The sequence below is a fragment of the Alexandromys fortis genome, unplaced genomic scaffold (assembly GCF_014885135.2).
Source record: "Alexandromys fortis isolate MF-2015 unplaced genomic scaffold, M_Fortis_MF-2015_v1.1 scaffold_20, whole genome shotgun sequence".
NCBI classification, from domain to species: Eukaryota; Metazoa; Chordata; class Mammalia; order Rodentia; family Cricetidae; genus Alexandromys; species Alexandromys fortis.
In genome coordinates, this window is record NW_026067903.1 from 15,193,523 (window position 1) to 15,214,138 (window position 20,616).

A 20,616-nucleotide genomic window follows, 5' to 3' on the forward strand; every position below is an offset into this window, starting at 1 on the left:
ATCCAAAGAGCCACATGTGGTCAGTGCGCATCACAACTCTGGAGTAACTTTTCCTCCAATGCTTTAGCCTTAAACTCCTTGCTGCGCTCTAGTTTCCGCTCACTGTGAAAATTAGATTTGTGCACTCTATTGTTCCTGTGTGTATATTATTATACACCAATGATTATTTATACTTCATTTCATTGGATATGAATAATCTTAAGAGTATTGAGATGACATGTATGTATTTTTATTTGTGGAGTATTTCACTCTCTGATGTACTAGTTCTTAAAATTGGATGTCTAATTTAATATTCTTGCAAGTAAAAATAATAATGGTCATTGAAAAAAACTAGAAAGAATAGAAATAAAAAATCACATTAGTGATGCAAAGTAGATATAGTACAAACATATTATATCTTGCATACACATGCTCACACATACACTATATACACATAACATATACTATATACACATTCACATATATAAAAGCACACATATTATATACATACACACACTATACACACAACACACACCAAACACCATACCTATGCACACACTATACACACAACACACTCTACACACAGCAAACACTACACACATGCACACACATACTGTACACATGCCATTAAATGTACTAGCGACTTACACTGTATCACACAACACAGACACATGGGGGGAGTGAATTCTTTTTATATGTATTTATTTTTGAGTCATTGCTGCTAGTGAAGTTAATACATATTTATTGCTAGGGGAAAGAAGCGAAAAACACTAAAGTATGAAATGAGAAGAAGCACTCATAATTACTAGAATGCTTCAAGCATCCACTTTAACTGCTTTGGTTTTTTTTTTTCCCCACTATTATTCCCAAGACCTGCTGAAAGCTGATGTGCAGGTGATTAGGCAGATAGCATGTTTCAGAAATTGAATTGTGCTGTAGGTTTACATGGTATGCCAGTAAATACATCTTTCAGAGAGAAAATGAACAAAAATAGGTGTCACTATTGTTATGTATTAGCCACCATCATATTCATGGCCATTTTTAATAACTGTGCATTCCTAAAAATATATGCTGACTGCCAGTAGCCCCTTATTAAGGCAAGGCCTACAGAGCAGCTTTGCCAACTATGCTAGAAATTTGACTGGCTTGTTCTAGTGCAGGTCAGGTCTTGAGCAAGTTACTACAGCTCCTCTGTGTTCATGAGTGTGATATCTGTCATGTCCAGCAGACATTTCATAGCTCTCCTCCCCATCCTCCAGCTCTTTCTGCCTTCTTTCCCACAAAGTGCCCTAAGATTTGCGTGCGGGTGAGGATGTAATAAAAATATCCCCACTAGGGATGACCACTCTCTTAAAAAAAATACTTATTAGTTAACATGCACTCATTGGAGTTTTCAATCTGTTTATTGTATTCTACTATTTAGATACTAATAATTTTATAGTATAAAATAAGCATAACATAAAATCATAACGTGACATTAGTGGCTGCACCAGAGTCCATTCATCTATGTGCAGTAATTTATTGGATCGGTTCCTTATTCTTAAGAATGTGGAATGTTTCTCGTAAATACCACTGCATTTATTATAAGGTGCCTTAAGCTTCTCATCTGATTATTTCCTTAGGATACATCCTTAAAGAAAAATCACAGGGCCAGGTGGAAGGAACTGATTTAAGATCCTTGGTATATATTGCCAAATTGCCCTCTGAAAAGTTATTTCTTGCTTATAGAAGAAAAGAAATAATCCTTGCTCTAATTCTACTCTAATCATTTTTTATGCAGGATTCCTTTGAACCTTTGAACTTCTTTGGTTTTAGGGCTCAGAACTGTTTATTTTTCAAATACATGTTTCTTTCAGCAGATTAACAAATTAATCACTTTGTTTCATAGATATCCAAACATTATAAAGCTCTTGTTTTTTCTTAGTAAAGGGTTTGAAATACAACATTTTTTTATTGTATAAACTGTTTCTTTCTAGGGTGAACCAGGGCCAAAGGTGACACTGGTCTGGCTGGCCTTAATGCACATGATATAAGACTAATTCCCTCTTTAAAAATGCTCTGTTTAGTTTTACCACTGAAATATTCTACGTAGCGCAATTAGAGTTAGATCTCCTTGGCAGAACCAGCCACATTCAAACAAAATGAAGGATGGAGGTAGGTTTTACACAAGGTAATTTGCAGCAGTGTTTTTAGCCCCATCACCGGGCTCCCATAGGCTTCATTTGTCTCACACACGTCCTTACCCACACTAATCCTTCCTTCATCTCTATTTCCTGCTTGATTTTTTTCAAGTCTTGCTTTTGCTGCCATTTTCTCCCAGCACACTTCATCAGTGACCTTCGTTCTCAGTCAGAGTTCATTGTTCACATCGCCAATGCCTCCCTGCAGGGAAAGTTGTGTTTGTAGGGTGATATTTATATAAACAGGGGAAGAAAAAAAAAAGGAGGCTGTGTGCTAATAGTATAAACTCTTCCAGAAAACAGTGACTTCCTAACCATCCCATACAGGATTTCTTCAAGCTAAAGTATACCACAGCCTTTGAAATCTTTGAATCCAGTACATATCCTTCCCTTTTCCTGGAGAATTATTGCCCTTCCTTCTTAAGAGTCAAGAATAAAGAGCACTACCAAGGTTCTATTCAATTCTGTAATACCTGAAAGCCTTTGAAATCCTTGCCATCCCTAAAGATATTATGAAATCCATCTTGTGTGCAGTAGACATTCACAGCAGGAAGGCTGAAGACCAATCTTTTAGGACTGTGGAGAAATTTATTAAATTTGAATTTGTATTAATATACAAATTATCTTAGGAATGCAAAGATAATTTTAAATATGTATCAATATTCAAGAAGCTATACCAATGTAAATTGTTTATAACTAATAGTTCACATGTAGATACACTAGTCTACCTATTATCCCATTTCATCCATTCCCCCGTTTTTTCTCTTTTTCAAAAAGAGATTCCTACTTCATATTTCACCCCAACTCTATAAAACTTATAATCAATTCCGCACAGATGGCAATTATCCATAACCTTGAGAAGACAAAATCTGTAGGGCGAGGGGAGATCATTTTTTAGAACTACTTTTAGCTGCCATGGGGGTGACGGTACAGCTATGGAATCCTGTAAAAAACTAAAAGGTTGGTTAAGTCTCAAGGATACTGCCTATAACAATTGTAGATAGTCTCTGAGTAGTGGGTAGGGGTTTTGTTGCTGTTGTTGTTGAAGTTTTTATTTGAAGTTCTGGCCAGAGTGTGGTAAGAAGGTGCACCATCTCAGCTAGTCAAGTTAGAATCATCTTGAGCAGTCTTTTAAAGTGAGTCAGGACTACCACTATACTGAGAAATCAGGAGATATGTATCTTTAAGTAGTGGGATTTTTACCCTGCAGAGAATATTGGTAGCATAAGTCGGATTTTTCTTTGCTTGGTGATTATTTCTGTAACTATCTTTGCTTCTTTAGGCGTCTACTTGTCCAAGGTCTCACGACTTTTTGAAGATGGGTATTTCCTATTTTCCTGCAAAGACAAGAACAGAACACTGCCCCAACCCTTGTGAGGTTTCCTTACAACCTGTAGGATTGTCACCTCTGTGCATGAACTGTTATTTCACTTTATCAAGAGGTTTCTTCTTTTCAAACTGAATCTTGATTAATTTTGATGGTATCCATAATGCTTCTTCTGTGAAAACAAGAGTGAAAGCCCTTCCCCAGCATAGCACATATCCCGATTTCCATCCTGATGTCAACACATCCTTGAAATACACCAGCTGATTTAATTCAGAAGTTTTTTTTTCTGTTGTCCAATGTCTCTCCACAGCTGTTTCCTTTATCACTAGCATTAAGAAAATTTAAGGTTAATAAGGCATTGAGCAGTCTATCTCTGAGGTGCTTGGTTCCCCTACCTGTTTATTAAGCATTTATTATTATTATTATTATTATATCTCTTAATGACAAGCAGTCCTATAGGATTATGTGATACACCTGTAACATGCTTTATGTTATAGTATTTTAAAAGCTGTTTTATTTTGCTAGAAACATATGTTGGAGCATAATCAGTTTTAATTTGTGAAGCGATACCCATGACAGCTATAACTTCTAACAGGTGTGTAATAATAGAATCAGCCCTTTCAGAACTCAAAGCAGTTGCCCATTGAAATCCTGAATAATGTGTCTATTGTATGGTGCACATATTTTAATCTTCCAAATTTTCAAATATGAAGTACATCCATTTGTCAAATTTCATTCCTTTGCATACCTTTAAGCTTGCTTCCTGCAGGTAAAGGAGTTTGGTTATAGAAGGAGCAAGTAAGACAATGTTTTATGATTTCATTGTCTTGTTGCCTAGTGATGGAGAATCCTTGTTTAAACCTTTACTATTGACATGATTTTTTTATGAAAATTTGAGGCTTCCAGCACTCTTCCTATTAATAACTGACCAATTCTATGACCACAGAGAAGGAAAATCCGGAACCCACTGAGAACCAGAGTACAGAAAGCACTGCATTAGCAGTGTTAGTTTCTTTTCCCATTGATTTGACAAACTCTAGCAGTAAGCAACGTAAGTGAGGAACTTTCATTTTGGCTCACAGTTTGAAGGTCCAGTCAAATCATTAAAGGGAACTCACAGTGGGAGGAACATGAGACAGCCAGTCACACTGAATCCAGAGTCCAGAAAAAGAGAAAGAAGGAAGTTGGTGACAGCGCTGTCTCTCCCTCTTATTCAGTCCTGGAATCTGGACCACGGATGGTGCCTCCCGCACTTAGGATCTTCCCATCTTAGTTAACCCAATATAGAAGCCTCCTCTCCGACAGTCCCCGAGATATGACTCATGGGAGAATCTACAACCTGTCCAGTTAACAAGGCCTGTCCTTCCTGTAAGTCCCACCTTATGGCTAAGGGTGAGTCATTTCTAAGATACAATTTGAGTCTTTGTCTAGTTTTCTGTCCTTTATATAGTCCTATCAAGAAAGTAAAGGTGTATTATACTACCAAGTACTTACTGAATGCTTGGGCTAAGTTTTCAGTTGCTGTTTGCTGCATTTGACTTTTTTTTAGAAACGGTCACTGCGTTGTGTAGTCTCATGCCTAAGTAACTGAAGCCTGACCTAAGACAATGATGAAAGAGAAAGAAAGACCTGGAGGTGCTGTGGCAGATGTCTTACATATATGTAACTTGGTACTTGAATAGAGGGGAAGCTAAAACATAACCCCTTTATCATTGTTAATGAAAACCCAGTTACTTGTGAAGAATCTAGTGATATTATGACATTGCCATTTGTGGCCGTGATAAGTAACAATATTTTTCATAAATTGCTTTTATTAGAAATTGAAATTTAGTCTTTTGCCAACTTTATTTTCTAGCTATATCAGGGCATTATAGCAAGTTATTTTCAAATGGAAAAAAGTCACATGAAGAAATTAATCTATTTTATTCTATGAAACAGTAAAATCATTCTTTAAGTCTGAATGCTCCACTAAAAGGTCTCAATTTTCTACTAAATCATTCCATACACCATTACCTGTTCTTTAATGCTAAACTCCTGACTCCATACCAAAGTATTTCAGCACTTGGGACAATTCATGCTGCCCTTGTAATTACAGGCACAGTTTTTTTAGGGAGTGTATGGAATTTTAATGGTGATTTTAAACTCTCTAAAGTCCAGTCACTATAGGAATTATAACTTCCAGAATATGTGTGTGTGTGAATATGTGCGAATGCATGCACATATGCATGCACATGCATACATGTGTGTGATCTTTCGACTAAATGCTAAAGTATTGATAAACATATTTTCATTGCAGTTTAAGTGATGCATACTAAGCAATATAGAAATTATAAGACTTTTAAATTTCTACAATTTGCCGTGCAAAAAGTAAGAGTTTGTTAAGTGATTCTGACTGTGGCCCAGTATGAAATGTATTACACAATAGTATCTCAGAACAGACTCGAGAGGGAGTTCTATAAATGTACTATTGTGAGCACTGAAGCCAGGCTGTCTGCTTCGAACCCCAGCTCTTCCCGTAACTGCATGTCACGCTGCCCTATTTCTCTTCTCACTGTCTTTATTTACATGGGGGATGATAAGATTATTAGTGCTCACAGGGATGGTGAGAGGATCAAAGGCATTATCAAGCATACAGCGTTAAAATAGCGCCCAGCACACAGTGAGAACTATGTGATCATTCTCCATTAAAATCTTTTAGATGTGACATATTTAGCTTTAATGGTTATCTCTTTCGTTAGTTTGTTTTCAGGTGGCTATACAATCTCAGAAAAGTAGATTTCAGTCACCGAGTTTAGTCTCTTCTACATGGTCATTTTGATCTTTGAAGCATTTCAAAACTAACATATCTGACCTTTCTAAAATAATCAGCAAAACTTCTTTCCATACACCAGTGCAAGGTGCACTACTAATAACACAAACCCTGAAATCACAAAGCCAGAGGTATCATTAGGTGATAGGTGCCGCCATTGCTAGAAAATAAGATTTCATCAGTAGATGGGACGAGGAATTAATAGCTTAAATTTTTAAACAAACAATATTATTTTAGACTATAGGATATTTAAAGATGCTATATCACATGAGCAGTGTATTTCCCAATAAAAATCCTGAAATCCATTTGCTTGATATGTCGCCATCCCTCAGCTTTCATTTCTCTTGGAGAGAAAGCTCCCCCCTTCATGTTTCATGTAGATACAACTACTACGTTTCAAGTAATCTTTATGTACAATAATATTACTGGAAGCCTTAATAATAGATATCCATCCAAGCCTTAAGCTAAGTATCCATTTCATTTGGTGTTTTATGCTTTTTAATTTAAAGGTTTCATAGATTAATAAACCTTTCCTAAGTGAGTACTGTACTTAAGTCATTTCTATTCATCCTTCCTCTAATTTCTATCATATCTCCCCCCACACACACTCCCTCTCATGCTCATGACCTTGGTTATAATTTTCTTTGTTTTAGAGAGAGAGAGAGAGAGAGAGAGAGAGAGAGAGAGAGAGAGAGGACAAACTGAGTCCATTTAATGATGTTATTATGTACATGTGTTTAGAGTCAACCACCCTTTTCAGGATTGGATAATTTATCACTGGCCACATCCCTAGGGGAAGAAGATGGATTATTCCTCTCTTGCAGTCATTGATTGCTGTAGCTGTCCTCTAGAGACAAGGCCTTCTGAAATTTCCCTTATCTGCCCCATCCTGTCAACAGGTGTTATCATTACTTAGGTCTTGTTTAGGAGACATTAACATCGAGATTTCCTGGTTGCGGCATCTCGCTCCTGTCTAGAAGGCACAGCTCAGCTGCTGAAGACAAAGGCTCCCGTTTCTAAACGGGTTTTATGCTTTTGCACTGTGTCTCTCTTTTACCCCTCTGGCACTCAATAACGTTGATAGCAGCATCGGCCTGACAGGAAGAGAAAACCCATACTTGTAAAAAGCATTACTGTGCTGTTTTTCAGAGCCTGTTACAAAGCCATAGCTTCAGCCTCACAGTACTTTGTCATAAGGGACATGAGTTACATGCGTCTACATCCATAGCCATAGCTTGATTAATGCAGGACTTCTCAACTGCATTTTATTCTCCATGACTTAAAGCACAGTTGTTACATATCTGTCAACCTGAGTGTGAAACAGAACAAAAGGCACTATTAATTATGCCTTACTTGTCCTGAAAAAAAAAAAAATAAGTAGCCTTTGTTAAGTGCCAGCCATCTTACTAACTGTTCTCACCCCTTTGATTCTGAGCATCTCTTGAAATTTACCACCACTTATACATTTTATATGGGTACCTGGTGAAGGTTTATTGGATAAATGGATGAATGAGTGGTAGAAATCCACTCACAGAAATGGCAGTTGTCTCCCTACATGTGGTTAAGATATTCCTTTGCCAGGTTTTACTCACAAATGTCTACTGTTTGGGGAAGGAATAGATGGATAATCCAAAATATAGTAGACTAATACACTTCAGGTATATTCATCAAACACCAAACTAATGATTAAAAACATATTAAGGCATTTGTTCATTTCAAAATTGGTTGTTTTTGGTTTTGTTTTCTTTTGGATTTTTTAATTGAATGATTTGCAAAATAAAAGTCTGGTCTTTATCCTGCCTTTGTTGTTGTTGATGTCTGAAATGATTTTTACACTCTCTCTGCCACAAAATGGTCTTATCTAATTGTTTTTATTACTTCACTTTGTCCTTGGATTCCATATTGAATGCCTACCTGTATGTTATTTACTCAGTACAAAATGCCAGGGTAGCAATAATTAGATTCCTTAGCTAGGATAGCATGATGTTTGAACTTAAACTGTGTGTAACATCACTCCTGAGTGTTTCCTTTTTCCTTATTCCTTCTCCCTCAACTGATGTGTTAAAGATGACAGAAGATATCTTTCCTATTTGCCACACCATCAAGATGTGTCTATCCAACTTGTCCTCTGTTTCTACTGTGAACTGATATGGCTGATGTCACCTAAATACCTCTAAGATACCCATGAGTCCAAGGACTTGTGGAAATATTTAGCTGACATTCTCTCTGTGTCTCGTGTACTTCCATCTGATAGCTTTATAGGAAATGAATTAGAAAACTAAAACCTACTTTCAGATGGGCAGGCTGCTCCCATTTGCCCCAGCCCCGTGAGTGACAGGAGAAGCATACAGCTACAGTAGCCCTCCTCCCAATAATCAAATTTCTTGATAGAGACATGGACATGTTTTTGATGTAACTCATGCAATTTTTGGCAAGCTTTATAAAGGCTAAATCAATGCTAAATCAGAGGTATTTACAACACCCACAAATTTAATCCAAAGAGGATACTTAAAAGCTCATATAGATCTAAATGATGTTCCCCCAGATGGTGAATTAATGTGATTTTAGCAGGAAGCAAAGTTGCACAAATATGCAGTATTGAGGCCTCGCACTGGTTTAATGTATCTGAAGCCACCACAGCACAGATGTTGCGTATCACGTTGGTGCCAGTTGCTTGTCTCTCTCTCTCCACTACAAAGGGAAGAATGGGATTCGGGAGCTCAGGAAAACATGCTTCGTTTTCTTACTAATAATTTGTCAGTAATTGAAGCTTTTGGTGACTCTTATATCGAAATGATTTTTGTTATGTTCTTTTCAGGGTTTGAAAGGTGACCTGGGTCCTCAAGGTCCACCTGGCCCAAAAGGAGAAAAGGTACTGTATCTACCCCTGAGTGTCCCGACCTTGTTTTAAGACCCACCTCCCCAGAAAACTGAGTGACTGTTTGTAGACCGCATCTGGTTGCACAAACATCTTTGTTATTATTATTATTATTATTATTTATTAAAGATTTATGTCTCTTCCCCGCCACTGCCTCCCATTTCCCTCCCCCTCCCCCGACCAAGTCCCCCTCCCTCGTCAGCCCAAAGAGCAATCAGGGTTCCCTGCCCTGTGGGAAGTCCAAGGACCACCCACCTCCATCCAGGTCTAGTAAGGTGAACATCCAAACTGCCTAGGCTCCCACAAAGCCAGTACGTGCAGTAGGATCAAAAACCCATTGCCATTGTTCTTGAGTTCTCAGTAGTCCTCCTTGTCCGCTATGTTCAGCGAGTCCGGTTTTATCCCATGCTTTTTCAGACCCGGGCCACAAACATCTTGAGATTAGTGGAAGGCTGTTATATGAAAATCCTCTGAGCAAGGAAAGCCTTTTGGTTGCTTTAGTGTGAGAGACTGTGTGTGTGCCGCCATAGCTGACATTAACACACGTGTGAAACCTCCTGTTTCTCACCTTTGCTTGACGGCATGAGGTGTCCCAACACCACATTAGCAAAGGTGTCCTATGTCAGGAAACTCAGCCAACAACCCCAAGCTGTCACCTTAATGATCAGGCAGGAGGCTTTTCGGGGAAGGAAGCTAACGTCATGCCTCAGCCTTAGATTAAATGCTCCATTTCTTGTGTACCACTTTATAAAAGGATTTTGGCAGTGGCCTCTCAGGGAGAGCTAACAAATATTAAAGGTAAGGGTTGTGTTGAGTAAGGTAAGTTAGCAACCCTGATTTCATGGGAGTTGTGCATTCTGCATTTTATTGTCCATGGTCAACAGATGCAGAATTCCTTGTCTATCCTACATATTTCTCTTTGAATTAGAGATGATCTCACAGAGCAATTTTTAGAGACTGATTTTAGTTCCTTAACAACTGGTATTTTAGTGAAATGGTTGCGAAAATAATGAATATACAATGCTATGTCTTAAAACTAGAGATAATTGTGTTTAATGAGAAGAAGCGGAAAGCCTAGATAAAATTGGCATGACAGACCCATGGCATGCTCTACAGGAACATGGACTCCATAATGTTCTCGGCAACAAAAATCACAGGAAAAAACACCCAGGCCCAATGACAGCATTCTTGTAAATGAGTAGAGCCCCTGAGACAGCAAAACCCTGCAGTAACACATCATGAGCTAGTGGACGCTTTTTCAAAACCTTTGTTTTTAAACCGGGTCTCACTATGTAGCCCTGGCTGGCCTGGAATTTGCTATGTCATATATATCCTCCTGCCTCTGCCTTTCTAGAGCTGGGAATTAAAGTGTACACCACTCTCACTACAGACAGCCTTTTCAAAGACTTTTTAATAGCTAACACACATGTCTGGATTCATGTAGGTCAACAAAGCTATCCTAGCCCTGGAAAACACTCAGATGGAGGAAAAGCCTCTGAATGCCCCAGACACGAGTGATGCCTACTAAGCAGAGCCTAGAAGAGGTGGTGGGAACTGTTCCTTGCAGCTGGAAGGCACGGAGTGGGGAGGATCCACTTATTATTTCTGCTGATGCTCATGCTAACTTTGTCAGAAAAATTATCCGTCGCTATGACGCTTCCCAGCTGCTCTGTTGGCAAGTAACCGTATTTGGAAAGATAATTTTTTCCTAATTTTGGATTCATAGTCAGAAGAATAGAAAACTAGATTATTTTAGTTTTTCAAAACACGTTTTGCTACCGCAGAAAGCACAAGGGCACACAAGGCGATTTTTATATCATAAATTCTAAGGGGAACATGATAAAGCTCTCATTACACAGAAAATTTTATCCAGAAAAATTCTATTTTTATGTCTTTTCAGATTATGAATTTTGTGGTAGGGAAATGGGGGAGTCTGGGAGGAACTGGGAAATGGGGAAAGAATATGATCAAAATATATCATATGAAATTCTTAAAGAATAAGTAAAGACATAAAAATAGATTTATCTATATGTATTGCTTCTTTCCAGAAACTGAAATAATGTGTAGAAAGGTGCTGATGGTAATTGCAACTTTTCTCTCACCTATTTTAGGGTGATATGGGACCTCCAGGGCCACCAACCTCAACTGTAAGTAATCTTAAACCAAAATAAATAAATAAATAAAATTAAAATGTTCTATTTGCTATCCATACTAGCAAATACAATTTAAGCTAAGCAATATTACAGGAATTGATGGTGGAATCAGAATATGACTAGCAAACCTTCTCCTTTTACAGATGGGATTCTTCCCTGAACAGTGAAGTACTTGACCCAAGATCTTAAGATTATTTCCCACAGGAGTCTGTAATCAGTATCTACCTCAAACAATTCTCTACATCCTTACCATGGTTAATACCATATCTCTGTGTTTGACTGCACATTCTTTTGTAATAAAATATGTGAGTAAATGGAAATAGCAAGTACTACTTAGTCTAAAAATTTTAAGAGTAACACCAGACATAACCATCCAGTAAGGAGAACAGATAGCTCCTCGCCTCCCTTTTTTTTTTTTTATTCTCCCCACCCCACCACTTAACATGGTATCACTACTGAGCACCCCTGGCTCACCCAGAACTCGGGAACTCAGTATGTTGCCCAGGCTGGCTTTGAACACATAGAGACCTGCCTGCATCTGCCTGCTAAGTGCTGTGGTTAAAGGTGTGTCCCATGATGTCCAGCCAACAGCTACACTTTCCCACTGATAGTTACTTTGCCCCCAAACCTGCCAGAAGCTATTGATATTTTCCCATGATTCCTTGTAAGAATTGCAAATGGTAAAATGGCAAAGGATTCATAAGAAAATGCAATAATGTGCACATGATAGGATAGTTGTCAATTAAATATCTCATCATTTCTTAAGCACCTAATCAAAAATATACAAAATATTTCCATTTAGGTACAACTTATTACTACAAATTTTCTGCATAGAGCATTAAAGATTCTTGTTTAACTTAAGAAATACTCTAAGCTTAATGGAAAAGAAAAAGGCTTTTTTATTTTATTTTTTTAAAGATTTTTTTATTTATTATACAGTGTTTTGTCTATCTGTGTGCTTGCTGGCCAGAAGAGGGCACCAGAACTCATTACAGATGGCTGTGAGCCACCATGTGGTTGCTGGGAATTGAACTCAGGACCTATGGAAGAGCAGTCAGTGCTCTTAACCTCTGAGCCATCTCTCCAGCCCAAGAAGGCATTTTTAAAGATCAAGTGTAGGTTTGTCAAATTTGGTGTTGATATTATGGATGATATAAATGAAGCATTAAGTCACTAATATTCGGAGACCCCTGATGAAGGTAGAAAGTCAGGGCTTGTAAGCATGTCTCCCAGCACTCTGGATGAAGCATTGCTATCTGTAGAGCACAGGAATTTGTGGTGTTTTGATTTTATACATGTGTAATTTTTTTAGAAGTTGAACACCCCAAACGGAATGATAGTAATGTCTTGCTCACCTTTTCCAACTGGCATTTAAGGAAAAGGTGTTTCTTGGTATACAAGAAACTCAAGAAGCCAAAAAAGGGTCTTACTTAAGAATAGCCAGATTCTTTAAGACTTTTTTTTTCAAAGTGGAACAAAATTATTTTGAAAGAAACGTTTACCTTTAATGCCTTCCATTTTATACATTTTGGAATTAAAACTTTATTTGGCTTCATTTAGAGTTAGGCTTGCTTATCTTGTGCAAGGCATGGCTGCTTTTCTGCAGCTAAGCCAACTACTTCACTTAGTCATTTGATTTCCTAGTCATTTTCAACTTCTGTTTGAAGGCTGATATGTGATCTTTATCATTTCACTTGAAATGGAATTTTGGAGCCTCACCTGGGAAATTGTATAGGATTCTATCTTCCTTGTGCCTGTTTCATAGCAGCTGAGGCCCTTCTGCTATGGAACACCCCATGGTGGTCTCTGCCGTTCATCTAGGATGCACTTACGGAGATAAAATAAGATATTTTTGCATTGTGGTATCTAATGATATGGCAAATCCGAGTCCCAATGAAAAGCGTTGCATTTTAAAAAATGAAATAATAATGTTATGTGGGTATTGTTATTTGATATTCTTGCCATTAATTCGTTTTCTTATGTAGACAATGAATCATCATCTATAAATAGGGGTGAATTGAGGTTAATATCAACCTACAAGCTCTAAATATTTAATTTGTCTTATAATGCAGGTTAATATTTTATTAATTGAAGTAACTGATACCAGTCTTTCAGGAAGCCAAAATGACTAACTGATCTATAATATATTAAACAAGACAGTGATATATCAAAGAGTTCATCCATAATAGTTCCCAAAACCAGCTGCTCACTAAAATCCCACGGAAAGCTCTAGCAAATTCCAGCATTGGGCCTCCATTCCCCCCAAATTCTATTTTAATAAGTCTAATGTGGAGCCAGGACATTTTTAAAGCCCCACAAGTCAAGCTAAATATGAAAATGGAGTGAAAACCATTGTTTATAAAAACTGTAGTGAAACAAGCTTTGTTTCTGCCCGCAATTTAAAAAAAAAAAAATGTTGGGGCACTCTGATTTTGAAATTCGACTTAAGGAACAACAATAAAGAAATATCTCTTTCTTGGGGAACCACCTTGGCAAAAATCAAGATACAAAATGGCTTGATTAAGTAGAGGGGGTTAGGTCTAGGAACACCTTTCAATTACAACTTTAATCCAACTATTCAAGTATGCCTGCTGGGTTAGATGCCTTAATGCATCTCAAAATTTAAAGTGCGCAGGAGCCACCCAGGGAATCTTATTCAAGTGCATAGTTTTATACTGTAAGTGTGGGGCTGAGACTAGAAATTATATATTCTCAGTAAGTACCTACTTGAAAGCTGAAGGTACCCCCGGTCTATGGCTCCAACAAAGCTTAATGCTCTTTCTGGCTCACCACCTTATTTCACAGGTCAGTGGCTCTCCATCTTTACTTCACATTCAAATCACCGCAGACACTTTTTGAAAAGATGTGACTTTTAGGCTATAGTCTATACCAATGAAGTTAGAACCTCTTGGAAAAAAACTATGCAGTCGGAGGTTAAATTTTCCTAAGGCAACTTTTACATAGTTTGAGAGCCATGGTCTTGAAAGCACACCTAGCGATTTCAGCAACTTCCTCTTGAAATTCTGGAACAAACATTTTGGAGTCACTCATTAGTATTTGTATAAGAAATAACCAACATGATCACTTTAGAGACTTCTGGGAGAGAACCAACCCTTCAGTAAAACCTAATATTTAGTACTGATGACTTCATTGTGAAGGATAAACGTCAAACTACATATTTGCAATCTACTGGCAAGTCCAACAGGGATTTTTCTATTTCCTAAGCAAATCCACAAGTATTGATAATTCCAAGTCATAGAGTACTAAGGACTATCCGAGTTTACACTGTTGAGCTGGGTAAGGAGAGTGAACAGGCTGGATTATTTTCCTCACTTAAGCCATAGTACTTACTCATTTTGATTTACCATAAAGATTTTTTTAACAATGAATGAAGAGAAATAACAATTGAGCATAATTTCTTTGCATGCAGGAAGTTTGTGCAGGGCTAAGTTTATTGCAGTTATTTATCCCCATGAATCCTTGTGCTTTGGCTATTGGCTCAAGTAAAACTACATCGTAAGTAATTCAAAATAGTATCCAAAACCATCTATTCTCATTAACGGTATTTTTATTTCTTATTTGGACTTTCTAACTTCTCACATATAACTATAACTGGGTCTCAGTGAAGTGGGTAAAGGAGGGACAGAAGCCAAGTTCGCAAGGAACTGAGAAAAGTTGGTGCAAAGGAACAAGGACAGAGCCCTGGAAGCAGGTTCTCTAGAGAAGTCCGATTACAGTAGTTCTTATGCTCTCTGCCACTCACAGCCACCCACTGTTTCTCCTTGTACAGGACGCCTTAGAAAATAGAGAGAACAGGGCTGACAAGATTGACCAAAATGGCAGTGCTGTTTCCACAGTCTATACTAAATTCATTCTTGACTTAGTGAAAGTAGTTTATGTTCAGATTCCAGAGTTGAATCCCTATGATAACATTCAGTTTCTGTAGGTTCATCTTCACAGATCATATAGACAGAACTCCACAGTTACCACGTGAGGGGAGAAATAGTTACCCAAAACCAAATAGACAAACAAAAACACCAGGATGTGGAGGAGGAGAAAGAAAGGCCAGCAAGGAAGGAAGGAAAAGAAGAGAAGGAAGAAAGGCTAAAAGGAAGGAGGAGAGAGGGAGGAAGGAAAAAAGGAATAATCTGGGAACTAAAAGCATAAAGATGAGTGACCCCCGTGTCTCTTCTATCCTTAACTTTTAATTATTCTATCAGACTCCCGGATTTACAAATCTGAATGATGATTTTTGACATCATGTGAATAAAGTTTTGATCTTCCCAGATGCCTTCTTTAAAGCTTTCCCAGATTATTCTAATAGCAAAAAATTAAGGAGTAACCTCAAGAACAACCCAGTGAATCTGAGAGTGGAACAATCTACAAAACCTTGCCCAAGAATCTTCTCTAAATAATTAAACACAAAGGAAAGTTACTCTCCCTTCTTCAGCACCTATCAACTATCAGTATGTCCTCAGATAGGTCTCCAATGTCCCTCTCCCTCTACACTGAGAAAAAAATTGATATTATAATATAATTTATAATTACATCATTTCCCCTTTCCTTTTCTTCCTCAAAACCTCCCATATACACATATTTGCTCTCTTTCTAATCCATGACCTCTTTTTAAACTGTTGTTTATATACATACATGTACATGTATATTATATATGTAATATATAAGTACAACCTGACCAGAGAGAGCAATAGACATACTAACATGAATAGAAGAAAACTCAAGAGGCCTCAGTCCTACACAAAAAGCTACAGGCAGCTGAAGAATACTGAGAATGGGAGAAATGATCTTCACTAGAAGAAAGCACACCAATTGATTGCCCAGTACTAAATGGTCAACCTTGAAAATATGCTTGAATTTTTAACTGCCCCAATCTTGTGCAGGTCTTGCAAAAGTAAACATGGCCACTGTGATTTCATGTCCGGAGGACCACATTTCGCAGCAGCAATCCCTATCCTCCAGTTCTTATATTCTTTCTGAACACTCTAAGACATTCCCTGGGCCTGTAGAGAAGTGAATTGATAGAGAGTCCCACCTATTCCCAAGCTCTTGTACTACATCCAGTCTCTTGTACTCAACACCTCTAGTAACACTTCTGTGTTACCCACTACCCACTGCAATCACAAATTTCTCTGACCAAGGATGGAAGCAGAAAAAAAAGAAAGAAAGAAAAATATTTTAAACTTTAAAACATCAATACAAATATTTAAAAGGTAGTTTAAGAACAGGACCACTTAGAATAACACTAGTAATAAGAATGGATTCCATATTCTTGGGGCTTGGCTATGCTTAAAACACTAGCCATGAATTCTTTCCTGTTGAGCAGCCATCAAATGCAGTCAGCGGGAAACTGGTCACTGCCCTAAGCATTTTGACCAGTATGGCACCCGTGGAGACGTCTTGGCTGGCAGGTGAATATTGTAGCATGCAGTATTCAGTACTGGGCAAGACTATTGGTGCCCTTTCTCCCCCAGCATCCTGCGTAGTATATTATAGCACTACGAAAGACAGTCAGCGGGGAGAGTTTCTTCTTTTTAATTTCAAGATTAATCCCTCTGTAGCCTACAACCAAACTGTGTGGTGTCTTCAGCACTAGGGTCTTGCCATCTAGCTAAAATAAATAATCAAAAGCAATGGCAATAGTTTCTATTGCTTCCAGTATCTCTTGGGCATCTCTGGCCAATAACTTGTAGGGAAGTAACTGCTACCCACTGAACAAAGAGCTTCTGTAGCCGAGATTGAGATCAGCACAACTCTATAGATACAGATCAATATTTAATAAGCAATTTCACAGCATAACCATTTAGAGAAAACAATAATAATAGATTGTTGTGGCCTGTGATCTCTCCAACCATAGGCTTTTGTCCAGGTTAGAATAGCAAGCATGCTTCCCCTCCTGTTTAATGAAGAATATGAGACATAATGGACACTGTATGTATTATTTAATGTAGACAGCATTATTAACCAATGATACCGCCCTAGATATTTCTAAATAAGAAAAATATTATTAGATGTCTACTGTTGTCTTTTTACTCTAAAGAGTCACTATATTGATAATAATGCGTACTTACTACATGTCTATGTTATAGGCATGTTCTTAAAGTCATGTTGGGCTAGATGTTTCCCATACATGCTATTCTTTTAGGAAGAAGTATTTGATGTGTGCTGATTCTCATCAGGTTTTGAGCTTTATTTGTGAGGATATTGTAGGTTAGATTTATTTATTCTTTTTAACTGACTTACAATCTTCCAATAGGTAGAAGACTTTTGCATGAATCAATATGGATTAATTTTCCTGTTGATGATGTTCTCAATTGATAACAATGTTTGAATCGTTCTGTGTTTATCTCTCATGACCGTGAGTGTTCTTGGCTATATACCTACAAGTAAAGTCATTGTGTAATAAAGAATGTCCTTTGTCCAACTTAACAAGATACTGTCTAATTCCCCTCCCCAAAGTAACTACACAAATTACTGGCTTGTCAATTTATGAGAATTCTAAAAGCAACTACATTTCAACAATATTTAACACTTTTAAATGTTTTAGTTTTAAGACTCTCAAAACCCTGTAACACATTCAAATACTTATGGGACTTTGGATTATAATATGGAAGACATTACAAATCAATAAGAGAATAAGAAAAAGAACAGACAACCCCAAACATTATATGGAGACAGTGGTTTTTCTAAGAAACAGAAAAGAAATATGTTACTCTCTCATATTTTTTAATGCTGGCAAATACTTATGACCTTAGTAAGATATCAGATTTGTTTGTATTGTTTCATATATTTCCTCATACTTAACCATACTGTTCTCATTTTAGAACGATTTTCTCATCTTTCCAAAATGTCCTTGTATGACACAAACATGGGAGCTCATAAGTTTCATATTAAATATGATCTTTCTGTTTCTTGTTTTCTGTTTGATCTTTTTATGGAAGTTTAGAGAATATTGGATAAAGAAGATAGTAGAGCTGGCCTTTTTGGCTCTAAGTGTGCCAGAGTTTTATATTAAAGCTAGTATTTTTATGATTGTTTTGTTCTGATTTTGGATTTGGCAAAAGAAATCTCTTTCTACTTTATTTGGCAAACTTTTTACATAGCCTACATGTTGAACTTGTGGTCTTTTCTGCATATGTTGAAATCGATATATATTCTTTTTTTTTCAACACCTCAATATAGTAAACTACCTTATATATTTTCTGAGTGAATGTCATCTCACTGCCTAGGATAAATCCTACTTTGCCTTGATGAATATTTTTAACACATTAATGAAAGATGTGGGCTTTGGTCTGACCATTTATTTGAAGCCTCTCCCCTCTCTTCTAGGTTCTATTATTTATGATAAGAACTCACCAATCATAATGTCCCAGTTTTCATAGACAGCCTTCATTATGTTTAATTAATTTTAGGTATTTAGTAAGGATGCGGTTATGTGTACATATGTTTAACTTTGTCCTAAATAGTTTCAGAAATTTTCAATTTATATCTTTCATATAACTTGAGAAAATTTGGTCATTTCTAGCATGTCTTCTGTCCCAGTATCTCTTTTTCTCTTTTGAGATATCAGTTCCATATAGTTGGGTTTTTAAATAGTGTTCTACTTATCTACTAACCTCTGTTCATTGTTATTCTTTTTTTTTCCTTCTTTTGAAGTGACAATTTCTATTGCACTTGTCACGTTCACCAATGTTTTGATTGTCTTTGGTCTACTGTTGGATCATCAAATGAAGCCTTTAATATAAAAATGGAAAGGAACAGCAGAAGCAGAAAACATTCCAGGGTCTAGGGTCTCGGGGGCCATGCCTGTCGGAGATTCACCCATCAGGGAGTCAGTCACATCCTGGTGGGCTGACACCTTGAACTTCAATTGCTACCTTCAGCTCCTGTGACATGGCCACCAGCACCTGTGAGTGATGAGTTAGAGGAATGCTGTCATAGCTTGCTTTCTATGCTGTGATAAGCACCATAACCAAAGTAACCTGGAAAGGAAAGCATTTATTTCATCTTACAGTGAAAGTTAGGGCAGGAACGCAAAGGCAGGAGCCTGGAGGCGGGAACAGAAGCAGAGGATATGGAAGAATGTTTCTTACAGGTTTGTTCCCCATGGCTTTCCTAGCCTACTTTCTTACTCAGCACATCCCAGGGTCATCACTAGTGGGTAGCACTTCCCAAAGTGTGCTGGACCCTCACACGCTAATAATGAACCAAGAAGCTTCCTTACAGACACACTAGTGAATGATCTGATGGAGGCAATCCTCAATTAAGATTCCTATTTCTCACATAGGTCTGGATTTGTGTCAAGTTGGCCCAAACTAACCAGCACACATCCTATATTCTCTTCTATTTCTCTGCAGTTCAATAATAGTTTTTAATGAACTACAGCAATTAAATTCATATTATACATTTTTTTCTTTCTGGTTGGCACTAGTTCTAACCTTACTTTTTAAAAATTTCCCCATTAATTGGAGAGGATCAGCAGAGATTTGAGCAGTATTTATAATCAGAATCTGTGGCAAACTTTTCTTCAGAGCTTTGTAAACCCTTCCCCTTGACTTCCCAGGGATGACCTTTGCCCAAAATGCTAAACTTGAATCTTTCAATTCAGCTGCCTGCCAGCTTTTCTTTCAGCTACTGTGTGACTCAGATATGACCTTGTGTTCAGACTAAACTTCTTAAAAATAAGAAAATAGTCCCCAGGCTGCTTAAGTTTTCAAATATTGACTCCGGTTCTGTATCTTCCTACATTTCCAGTTTCTTCAAGTGATTGTCAGCACACACACACACTCACACACACGCAAACACACACACACACACACCATACATTATACAATTTACATATCAGATAAAACTATAGTAGAATGATTTAACATTGTTTTAAATGGGAAAAATGATCAAATTTTCAGATTATAGAAATCCTTCATCCTAGGAAAAAAGTCTTTATTTCACTTATTCTAAGAGTCGGTGCAATGGCTGCATTTATTGGCTCACTGTTCCTAACTCCTATGAGCTAATGATCAAAGGAACAAAAGCAGGAAAGCCAGCTTTCACAAGTGCACTCAAAGAGATATGCATGATTGATTCTTCCTGGATTTCAAAATGGAGAACTAAATTCACATAGTAACCAGGAAAAGATAAGCAAAAATTATAATGAAATTAAAATTAGAAAAAATAGCTTATTTCCTTACTACTACACTCCATCCTTTTGCCTACTCTGCATCCTTTTTCTTTTTTTTAAATTTATTTATTTATTTATTAATTAATTAAAGATCTTT

The 20,616-nt window shown here is 37.3% G+C and overlaps 1 protein-coding gene across 1 annotated transcript in view; it reads left to right on the forward strand.

The window, feature by feature from the left end:
• The window catches only part of Col19a1 (collagen type XIX alpha 1 chain), a 306,409-nt gene that overhangs the window by 118,280 nt on the left and 167,513 nt on the right, over positions 1–20,616 (forward strand). The window contains exons 12-13 of the mRNA XM_050134778.1: positions 9,114–9,167; positions 11,285–11,320. Coding sequence (XP_049990735.1) covers positions 9,114–9,167; positions 11,285–11,320 — 90 coding nt within the window. The remainder of the gene's footprint in view (positions 1–9,113; positions 9,168–11,284; positions 11,321–20,616) is intronic.